The sequence below is a fragment of the Orbicella franksi genome, chromosome 2 (genome assembly GCF_964199315.1).
Source record: "Orbicella franksi chromosome 2, jaOrbFran1.1, whole genome shotgun sequence".
In the NCBI taxonomy this organism is placed as follows: domain Eukaryota; kingdom Metazoa; phylum Cnidaria; class Anthozoa; order Scleractinia; family Merulinidae; genus Orbicella; species Orbicella franksi.
Genome location: NC_138146.1, coordinates 35,164,067 through 35,175,123, shown reverse-complemented (window position 1 = coordinate 35,175,123; position 11,057 = coordinate 35,164,067). Strand labels below are relative to the sequence as shown.

Genomic DNA, 11,057 nt, shown 5'->3' with positions numbered 1-11,057 from the left:
GCACAGTTTTCACAGCTCCGACGAACTATGTATCACTGAAAAGCTAATTGCTTGCACATTACAAAAATGTATATTTCAATGGTGTGTCGGTTATTGTAATATGACAACAAGCTTTCAAAGTATCATATGCTGTGCATGACCCCCATGCACTTGAGAAAATATTTTTATGTACATTTTAAAGCAAACGATGTCTTTTTACTTGTATTCTTAAGTAAACAAATGTCCAGCCCTAATGAATAAGAGATTTTGCGAAATTTGAAAATGCGGAGCTCTGATAACCATTTAAAGCTGCGCAATCTAAATTGTGAAACATTTTCCCTCGTGCATAACAGTTAAATCAGGGAGACCTAGCAATTCTGAAAATCTAAGGTCAAAAGCTTAAATCCTTCTAGAGATACCTTTACTAAAAGGTAAAAATAACTGGTTCTGCATTGAGAAAACGAGCTTTGAACTTACAGGGTTCTCAAAATAAAACTTCAATACCGTAAGATTCAAATTCCGGTAAAATTCAAAACTTCCAAATTTCTACAGAATTTCAGGTATAGCAGTCCCGCCTTAATGCACTCCCATTCATACGATTTTTAGCTATACATGTCTAATAACATCGATTCTTATAGAAGTATAATTAATTGCCGTGAATTATTTAGCGAGTTTATCTGGCTAGAAGGTTCTGTGGGTTTCCTGTGCCGATGCCCAAATGCTTTGGAGAAAATAAAACAGGTAGGGAAACATTGCCCCAGTGGACCAACGCCCTTCAAAGGATAACCACATATTTCATATTTTAGTTTTAGGTGGCTGAACCAGTTCGCAACATTTTTCTGCTCCTCCTCTTTAGGGAATCAATGGAGGACCGTTACTGACTTAAGCCAGACTTCCTGAAGGTCTGTAGCAAGTGACTATGATCCAGTCTCTTGTCTGTAGATACTCTAATCAAATACTTTTACTCAAGGATCCGAACGACCTGGGTTCAATTCTGGCTTTTAATATCGTCTTTTTCTTTTTTCCTTGTTTAGAGAGAAAAAAAGTGTCCGGACCCATTCCTGCAATTAACGCCATGTATTCAGAGACTAACTGCTCGTTTGCTAACGAGTATCTGTATTTTAACAAATTTCGCGAAATTTAGTTCCTTCTAACGCATTTTCTTTGGGTGAAATCGTGAAATTTATGTCCCGCGAAATATGCTCGTTCCAATTTGGCAAAGGTATATTCCCGCGAAAACAAGTAACAATAAGGCAGCGAAAATTTAGTCCAGGAATCTTGCCAATCAGATCATGTAGCTCCAGAGCCAGTTTTTGCTCTTGCCAAGGCTCCGCCCGCCAAGAGAGACGGGCTGGGGACGAGAAAGAGGACTGGCAGTCAATTTAAACTCAGTCCTGAAGGACCTCCGAAGGTCTGTAGGAAATCTCCGTAGGAAATAAAGATGGCGGCTGTATATTTAACCACAAAAACCATGTTTGTGCTATATTTGTTCCTGTGCTAACGACGTTGTGCATGCTAGGTTTGAGCATTGTTAAAGGCATCGTGTGCTAAGAATTATGGGCAAATGTTCTAGTCGCTATGTTTTTTCCCACGGACGATTGTAATCCGACAGTTCTTGTTAGCTAGATTAGCTAGTGGATATTTTTTTTGTAATGAAACCAGAAACGGTGCTTTAGGGATCTTGCCAATCAAACCCTTGTCTTCAAAACCGCCTTTTGATCTTCCTTGTGCTAAGTTCACGTCGCCCGGGGGAGGGGCACTCCCTTATATGGGCTATACAGGTATGTGCAGCCATAAAGGGTATGTTTTTCTTGTAGCCGTTTTGGTATCGATTTTGGCCATTTTGGTCATAAATAGGGTATGTTTTTAGCACTCTAGTCTTGAATTGGCTATGTGTTTTAGAAAAAGCTACTTTTTCATCATTGTCAATAAGACCATCAACAAAATCTCTTCATAAATTCTGTCTAGAGCGACTTTTTGAGCCGCAACGGTCATAAATAGGTATCAATTTTTGGTCAGGTCATAAATAGGGAGGGAAAATCGCAAATTTTGGTGATAAATAGGTACGGGTTTTTGGGAAACGCGCCGCACACCCCACCCAATTTTTCTTGGACTACCCCTCGGGTGTGGCCGAACAAAAATTTATTTTGAATACCTCAGGAAATGGCTTTGTCCGTGACTAAACCAACAATATCGTTCAGCTTTACCAAGATCGAAGGCAACCGGAAACTAAGAAGTTAATTTCTTATGCAAATTTACATGAACAAAGGCCTGACGTTCCATATATGAATATTTATTTTTAATATTTACTTTCTCACACATGACTCAGTTGCTGTTCTAGCTAGCGCGTACAAAGGCCGGTAGAGAAGTCATATCACTTGACAGGTAGGCGAGATAAATTTTAATTTATGCTTCCATTCTTTATGGTTCAGCCGGGTTTTTCGAGTGAAAGGCGAGGAATTCAGAAGTTCAGGCAGCAATTGTCATGCACGCGGAATGTTTGGTGTTTCTATTTGGCTTATGGCTAAAGATTATTTCAATATTTGAGAAAACACTGATTGTTTTGAGTAGCACTTCTTATTACGAAAATGGGTGTTTGGTTTCAGAAAACCTTAGTTCCTCTCTAATAGGTTAACAGGTGCAATTTGTGGTTAGGAAAATCCAAATCTTCTCCATCTTTTGCCGTGATTTAGCGTGTATGTTTTGATGTAGGGACGAGTGATAAAAATGCGCTCCAATGTAGTTAAAATAAGTATTTTAAAACACCAAAACTATCTATGTCACTTTTGATGGTTTCCCCGCGATTTTCTAAGCTAAAATTGCGCACCGTCGACGAATAAATAATCCAAACTGAATATGTGAAATTTTTATGAAAAGTCGATAAAATCAACACCGATGGAACACTGCTCATTGAGACCTGCGTTAAAATATAACTAGTATTACTTAAAAATTAAGGGTAAAAAATTCCGGTTGAGAATGAAAACTCTTCTCTTTTTAATACGAGAATTTACCTGTAAGGAACGTGAATAATTTTTTTTAGTGTGTGTTACCTGTTGTTGACACTTTCCATTGACAATTTCCATTCTCAGAAGGAAACCAGCTTGCATGTTGCTTGAATAAGATAAACAAAATATCTGAAAAGCGAAATACGTGACCAATGAAATATTGCAAAATGGATTTTGTTGTAAGATATTAAATATTTAAAGCGAAAGTAGTCATGGCACTCGCAAGTTTTATTGCAGAGTGCATTTGGCCAAGACATCTTTTGTGGAATCTGAACTGAATCTTTGGGCGATGGAATGAAATTCTTAGCTTCGACGTTAAGTAAAATTAACGGCATATTTGATGCACATCTTTTGCAGTGCTTCCTAATCATTTATGACAATGTAAGCAGGAAGATTACAAAGCGCGCCAATGAAATAGACTTCATCATGTAGAAAACAAATTATCATTACTGAGGACACGATTTCCCTTTTTTATCGAATGATTGTAGGTGGAGATTGGAAAATGTACATAACGAAACCCAGGGAAAATTAAAAGTTTGAGTATAAGACCGAAAAAGTTGACAACCATCAACGGATCTTGGAAGAAAGGATTTTTAATTTGGTAAGTTAATTTGCATTTCTTTTTGTTTACAACGTTAACTGAACAGTAGAAGTTACCATTCTTTGCAACGTGTGATCTGAAATTCATACAGTCTGCCAGGCTAACTCGGTTGTTTTATGAAATATATAACGCCGCCGAGTAATCTTGCACTGAGCAAAGCCCGCCATTCACTGTACACACACTACATCGCGTGAGCTGCGAAAACGTGCGAAAATTGAAACCTCATCTCCATTGATCTCATCTCTATGCAAAACCACGCGAACTTCATCACGCATGTCGCGGTAACGAAATGACGTTAACAACATAACGATCACATTCAGTCTGATGTCCTTCGTCTTTAAAAGAGTTGAGTTTGTCTCCCATGCTACGAAAACAAATTTGAACTTTCAGTTAGTGCGTGTCGTTTTTCCCTAATCAATGAAGCGGTTAATCTTAAAACGTGCGTAGTAACAATTTGTTTTTCGTTTCAACGCTTTACTCTTGTATGGTGAACCAGTTTATGTTTCTTATATATTTGAATGAACCAAAGTCATTTCAGAATGAATCGCTTGAAGCTTAAGACGCTACGTGTGACGTGCGGGTGTGGATTTAGTACCAGTCGACAGAAATCTTTCATCCGGAACATATTGCTATGCATGGCCGAGTTGTAATCATAATGTATAACCAAACGTTTGGTAGCGAACTTACTTCTCAAAATCTGAGCTGAGTTTTGGTCCTTAACTGACACCACCAGCGCTGATCGTGTTAGCATAGGCAAGTCACTACAGGTGATATTTTCAAAGTACCAGTGATATTCGAAAACTTTATCGAAATTTCACAAGCCTTTAGGAGAATATAATTTGAAAGAATTTTCATTTATCACGAGCAGCGTAAATTCTTAAAATTTTGCTTGAGCTTTCAATTCATACGATTTTTCATTTGGATATGACCGAGAAAATTACGAACGCGCGCGCCTTAATTTGCACTGCGGTGCAAATTAAAAATTAACGAGTCAAAATGAAGTATTTTTTTTAGTTATGTAATAAACTGAATAAACAAGAGTGACTCGGTGGGTTTTAATAGTTATCCGCTCTGCAGCACTTTAACTTCTGCGGGAGACAATCTGTATAAGATGATGGGAGAGGTGGCTGGGGAACATTGTCAACATAACTTGGAAGCTTGTCGCCTCAGGGCTGGGCTCAATAATTATGACTTTTTCTGTGTCTGTCTTATTCCCGCAGTCTATGATCTCCTTATACCTCAGACTTAACTAGAGCAGGAAGCAAGGGGGTTGGGGGTGGGGGAGGGATTTGGAGTAAACTTCATGAACAATACAAGTGTGGCCAGATTTCAGGTGTTCAAATTATATTAATCAAATGTCCATCTATGAAGTGACAATATTATGTTTCTTCAGTGAGGGTATAGATTGATAAACTTAAAATCACTCAGCATAGATCTGTTAATTTTAATCTCCAATCTCTTTAGAAGCCTCGTGTACTTGGACTCTCTCACTTAGAAGAAAGATTGCCAAACGCGTACATGGACTGGGATTCGAAATGAATGGAACAATGATGATGACGATGAACCCGACCAATGTTAGCGGTAAGCATTGACTGCGATCTCAAACAAAAACGCTGTATAAATAATGAAAGATCTTAAATTCAAAGTCGGTAAATAAATATGAAAGATGAAATTTGAGTACGTCATGAGGGTGAACAAAGAAAAGAAATATCCGAGTCCCTGACGAGATTTCCGGCGAGTTTCTCTGTTGCTCGCCGGTTAGAGCGCCTCAATGACTGGTCGCTGGGAAGTCATGAGTTTGAATTTCGTCCAGGAACCAGAAAAAAAAAATCCTCTTTCAGAAGAGCAAGGTCAGTGCATTTTCAGTATTCACTGAGCTAATTAATATGATCGCTGGAAATGCCTTGGAAAACTTGCCGCAATGATTCTCGTTGATAATATTAGCCTTAGATTTTCGTTATAGTTGTAAAATAAGAGACGTTTGGGAGTGAGAGAAAAAAAAAAAAACATTGAACGGTAAATATAACTCCGACGCCGCGGTGAAGGATCCTGGCTTTAAAGTGGTATAGCCTTCTATCGAGGGTTGATATTTGAAATGGGAACAACAAATCGCTTATTTAAAATGCTATCTTGTGATCTCAGTTACGTTTATTTTTTCGTTCGGCAAAAGCCTTTGAACTTTGATTTGTAATGGAGACATTTCTCCTGGCTTGTCAGAATCGGCAATATTTATCTGCAAAATTGCATTAATTATTATTCCATTAAAGCACCGTGTCATTTCGGAAACGAGACCCCGAAATATAAGAGAAATATGCTTTCGTTATAATTATTTTATTATTATTGTTGGACTGTGAAAATCCTCTGAATGTCCTTTTGGAGTTCTGTTATCTGTTTTGAACAGAGTTATTTAAAGCTCGAGTTTGCTGATTGGGTTACAAGATGATTTTACCAATATTTCTGGCTTCAGATTTCGAGCTCAACTTATTGCTGCCATACATTCAACTCTCTTCTTAATTTATTTTAATAACAGAATGACCTAATTCACTACGCAATATCTCACAGCACACAGTTCTGATTGACTAAACAAAGCGGCCCAACGAGATATTTGGCACAAAATTTCGCCACTAAGAAGGTGGCACTTAGATAAATATTATGTTCTGATCGAGTATTTATGACTTCCATAATTGTGATTTGAACTTATTTACCAGAATTATTATTATTATTATTAGAATTATTATTATTATTATTATTTCAATGTATAATTATTTTCTTTTATTGTCACTTTTGCTTGTCAATTTATTAGTTTAGCTTGCCGACTTTAATCACATTTATTTTTTTTCAATCCTACGTTTTTTCCTTGTAAGTGCATGTATTGCAATATCTACAAATGTATGTAAAAATGTGTAAATAGTGCAAAATAATAAAAATCTAAAAATAATAAGCACAAACTCGCACCATCGCATTTTGAAACATAGCAAAGGCATCGTAACGATGTGAAAACGTTGTTTACTATTCTCGCAAATTTCCACGTTGAGGTGTTTTTCATAAGTCGTGCTTCTTGATCTTTATCTCAATAGATTCATCTGACCAAAAGGAAGAGTCCGTAGAGGTGGGTGTGATTGTCATGGGGCTCTGCTGCATCTGTTTAGTGGCATGCGCATTAGTTGTCCTCCAGCTCCGCTCAAACAACAGACGCATTTCCGGAAACCGACAAAGATCTGGACCAACAGGCAACGACTGGGCTGATCGATCACGTGATCCGTTAGACGTGGAGGCGCCACCCTCTTATGACGCAGGTATGCTGATAGTAACCTACCACATCTTTCTACTATTTTCCTCCCAGCCTAGAATAAATTGATTTTTCAAAATGGTTGAAATGTTCACTAAGTTTGAGAGATCAGTTGGGCCTAAAAACACGGATATTATTTTTCCATTTGACCTTAAAATGGCTTGTCTTGTCTTAAATTGTCTAACGTCCAGAGCTGCCCAAAACACTACAGTTAAAGTCTTCGTTTAATAGACCGTATTCGTATTCTCGGTATTGGACTGGAACTAGCTTCCAATGGAGGCTCAAGCGGGGGAATATCATTAAAAAGAGATTGATGTCATTTACATTTGAAAAGATTTCTCACGTTAGCCTCAGTTACAAGCTAGTTCCAGTCCATTACCGAGAATACGAAAATGGTTCATTGCAAGGAAAAGAAAAATTCTAATAATCTCGATTCAAAAATTCTGGAGTTTAATTATTTCCTAATTGTTTTGTTTTTTTTGGTGTTTATCATTAGTTATTCGCTCGCCTCACCTCTACCCACCATCTAGAAGGACGTCACTAACGTTAGATATCTCGGAGACAAGACGAAGCTCTGGTTCAAGTGCTTTTAGCTTGTCCGTTCACAGTCCTCGCCTCATACACCACCTTCGTGTGGTACCTAGAGGCTTATCTGAAGACAATCTGTCTCAGCACACAGACATTCAACTTTGGGGCTCTCAAGAAGAGGATAATGAGGAGCCTCCACCACCTTATCCAGGAAATAGTACATCGTGCGATGCGGGTACCACAGACTATATTGTCAGTCCGAGACCCACGCGTCCAGATACTATAGCCCATGGTGAAAATAGGCCCCGCCCCTCAGGCGAAAGGGGCTCGGCAATAAGGTCGAATCAAGAGCATCATGAAATGGGGCCAAATAGGGCCCACGTGGTGAACGCATGGATTGACAGCGAAGAGGTACATCGAATTTCTCGCGGTGAAACCAATAGTGAACCTTGTCGGCCGAATATTTGTCAATCAACCAATCCTGAAGATAGGAACTTAGGTGTTAATGCGGGAGACCCGAATTGTTTGAGGACGTTTGTTTCTCATTCGTTACAAGACTCTAGGGGTGTGGTATCAACTACGCACACTGTCCCCTCTGTAAACGCTGAGCTTACGGAGGCTGTATAGTCATTACAATATTATTTTCTTAAGTTCTGATGTGAAGTTGCCATTTCATTTCCCAAAACACTTGAAAGAGTGGCCGACGAATTTTCCTCGACTTCAGTTGATCTGAAGTTAACACAATAGCATTAATGAACAACTCCCTAGCCCTAAAAGACACTTATGTGGCGCATGCATTCTTACAAGAAAGGAATATTGTAATTATTCGATTTAGCGCCCTCTTTCCAAAAAGCATTTCCTTTCTTATAAGCGCTCCTTATTGAGTGTCGTTTTTTTAATAAGCAACCTCTTCCAACAAACACCCCTATAAAGAAAATGACATTGATGACATTGACATAGAATTAGACGAATAAATTATGAAATCTGCTTTCTAATCTGAGCGTAATATTGAACATTATGACTATCAGAGTACCCATGGTTACAGTTCTGTTAATTGGTTTTTATTACGGTAGTGTTCCACCCCAGGGGGAGGTGGGGGGGGGGGATTCCCATATAAAAAGAATGGGGTTGCTCGTCGTATTCGTTAGGGGTTAAAAAAGCGGTTTTGGTACCTCTGAGCGTGAATAGCCTCAAAAGCTCCTTAGCGGGAACAACGATCACAAAACAGGATCTTGGTACCTCTTAGGGGTTCTTTTCAAAATTTCCAACGAGCACACCCGTCTTTTTTTATATGGGAGTCCCCCCCCCCCGGGGTATGATACTCAGATGTACATGTCCAAAACGAAATAAGCGTCCCATCCATTGAGCTACCCAAAGCAAATTAACTCCCCGGGAGGTAAATGGAATCATTAGGGTAAGCTCTATTGATAGGGTTTCAAAATGATTTATGCTCACCTATTTGCAAAAAGGGGTCTCTGCCCTGAAAAAAAGAATCACACACAGATAAAGAAAAAAAAAAAGAAAAAAGAAAAAAAGAAAAAAGAAAAAAACAGAGAAAAAAAATCATGCAAAACGATGCGCTAAAATGTTGGAAGACATCTGAAACTGGCAATGTAACGAAAAAACAACAACAACAAAACAAAAAGTCCTGCACAAATTAAAAAACAAATTCTTAGACAAATTGCACAAAGATCCATCCTGCCCTCGATACTTAAGTAGATTTTAAGACAGCATACCTCGAATAAGCCCTTCCCGACACGCCTGAAACATTTCTTATGGTCGAGGCGACTGATCGGGAATTACAAAATTTGTTTTAGAGTTTACGGTTACAATTAAGTATAAGTATTCTTGTTTTTTGTTCAAACTCAAACAACGCTAATGCGTGGGCAATGTAATTGAGTGACATTGAAGGTTTGAGTGAAAAGGAAGGTTGAATGCACCAGGGTTTATTAATAAGTAATAAATTATTAATAAATTCTTTGGCAATCTTTGTTCTTGTGTACGACATTTTGCTTTTACAGTGCCTCTCTTCACAGGTGCAATGAGGTTAACTCTATTATATGGAAAGCACCAACCCGTGAGACAAGGCCAGAACACAACACCGGGAACTCCGTGCCCAGCTCTTTGCGATAGGTGTGAGCATGGGTTCTTTAACTTCCCCGGCTAACCATGTAACGCTGGCGATGCAGGAGACGGGGCCTACAATCTATAGTCCTTGTCCGGGAAGACTTGAACACTTAACCATTTGCAGATGTAATTGCAAAGGTAGTCAATTCTCCTCAGTTATTTTAAGACCCTGTGGTATCGGCTTTTAATAATGTTTGGTGAATTTTAAGGCTATTCATGCCTTATCCCGAACACAGGGAAGTTTATTTACTTCATGGGAACACCATTTTATGCGCGAGAAACTTAGAAATCTATGACGGAGAAACTTATAAAAGTAACAACATTAGAGCAAAATCCTGCGCGTTGTGGCAGCTGAATATTAGCTATGTTGATTGAACTCCTTCAAGCTCGAAAAGCTTAGTGCTTAAAGTTTTTTTTTCCTGTTCCCGGTACACTAGCTCTAGTACTAAACATGGATATTGATCAGGGCTCCAGATCACGTTCAACTTTTGAGAAACACTCCTTCAACCAGCAGTATGCCCAGCTAAATTTTGCGAGGGTTCTGGTTTTTCTTCACAAAAATCAAAAACAAGGAGAGAGGGTTACCCTAGCAGGCAGGTTACCTTAACAAGCGGGTTACCCTAGCACTTAAACATTTTTGCTAGTAAACCCGGGATATCTTTTGCCTTCCAGCTAGGGTTAACCCGCTTGGGGGTGGTTACCCTAGCAAGGGTATATCCCGGGCTTACAAGCAAAATTTCACAGGTAGGGTAACCCTACAACCCGGGACAACTTAATAAGCGGTTACACTCATCAAAGAGTCTGGAAACAATAGAAAGTTAACCCGGGTAGGCGGGTGAACCCTACCTGGAGTGTTTACAAGTGAAAACGTTAACCCGCCTGCCAGGGTAACCCTAGCATGCAGATAGGGTAACCCGCCTACCCGGATAACCCTAGCTGCCTTGTAAACACGACGAAGAAAAAAAGAGGAAATGTCTGAGTGCTAGGGTAACCTGCTTGCTAGGGTAACCCTCCCTCCTTGTAAACAGGTCGTTACTTTGCTTTGCTGAGGGAAAGTGCATGCCACGATGGCGCTAAGTTGCACATGTTATCGGACAATGTAGCAGTTCTCCTGAAAGTGGCACGGACTCGAGGATGTTCATAATTTGTAAAGCGTGGGAAAAGGAGAAAGCAAACAGCGTGACGGCTGCACTCCCATTAACCTTTGTTAAAATAGGGTACAAGTATTACAAGTACAATATATTACACAACATTTCAATAAGCAGCGATGTTAAACTACACGATTACTTAATAAAGTCTTCGAGAGAGATCTAGAAACACGTTTACTGAATTGAGTCATATTTATATTTTACGAATATTGTTAGATTTCAAAAGTGCATTACTGGAATTTTGTGGTTGAAAATTTCTCAACTTTTATGTTTCCGAGGAGAGTTTTTCTGAAAATGTTAGATGGACATTCACTTTCGTCGAGAGAGAGGATCAGTCTTTCTCTCCTAATTTCTTCGATGTCATCACCCCTAATAGCATC

General features: G+C 39.0%; 1 protein-coding gene across 3 annotated transcripts; it reads left to right on the top strand.

Moving 5' to 3' along the window:
• Positions 1-1,649: 1,649 nt before the first annotated feature.
• LOC145479555 (uncharacterized) lies at positions 1,650-8,701 on the top strand. Of its 3 annotated transcripts, XM_081457951.1 has the most exons (5): positions 1,650-2,364; positions 3,473-3,585; positions 5,050-5,435; positions 6,663-6,881; positions 7,371-8,701. In XM_081457951.1, exons 3-5 carry the CDS (start codon positions 5,357-5,359, stop codon positions 8,027-8,029), a joined length of 957 nt encoding a protein of 318 aa, XP_081314077.1. In that variant the 5' UTR covers positions 1,650-2,364; positions 3,473-3,585; positions 5,050-5,356; the 3' UTR covers positions 8,030-8,701. The 3 variants fall into 3 exon arrangements, with proteins under 3 accessions (XP_081314077.1, XP_081314078.1, XP_081314076.1); XM_081457952.1 differs by having other exon boundaries at positions 3,473-5,166; XM_081457950.1 differs by having other exon boundaries at positions 3,473-5,435.
• The last annotated feature ends 2,356 nt before the right edge of the window (positions 8,702-11,057 follow it).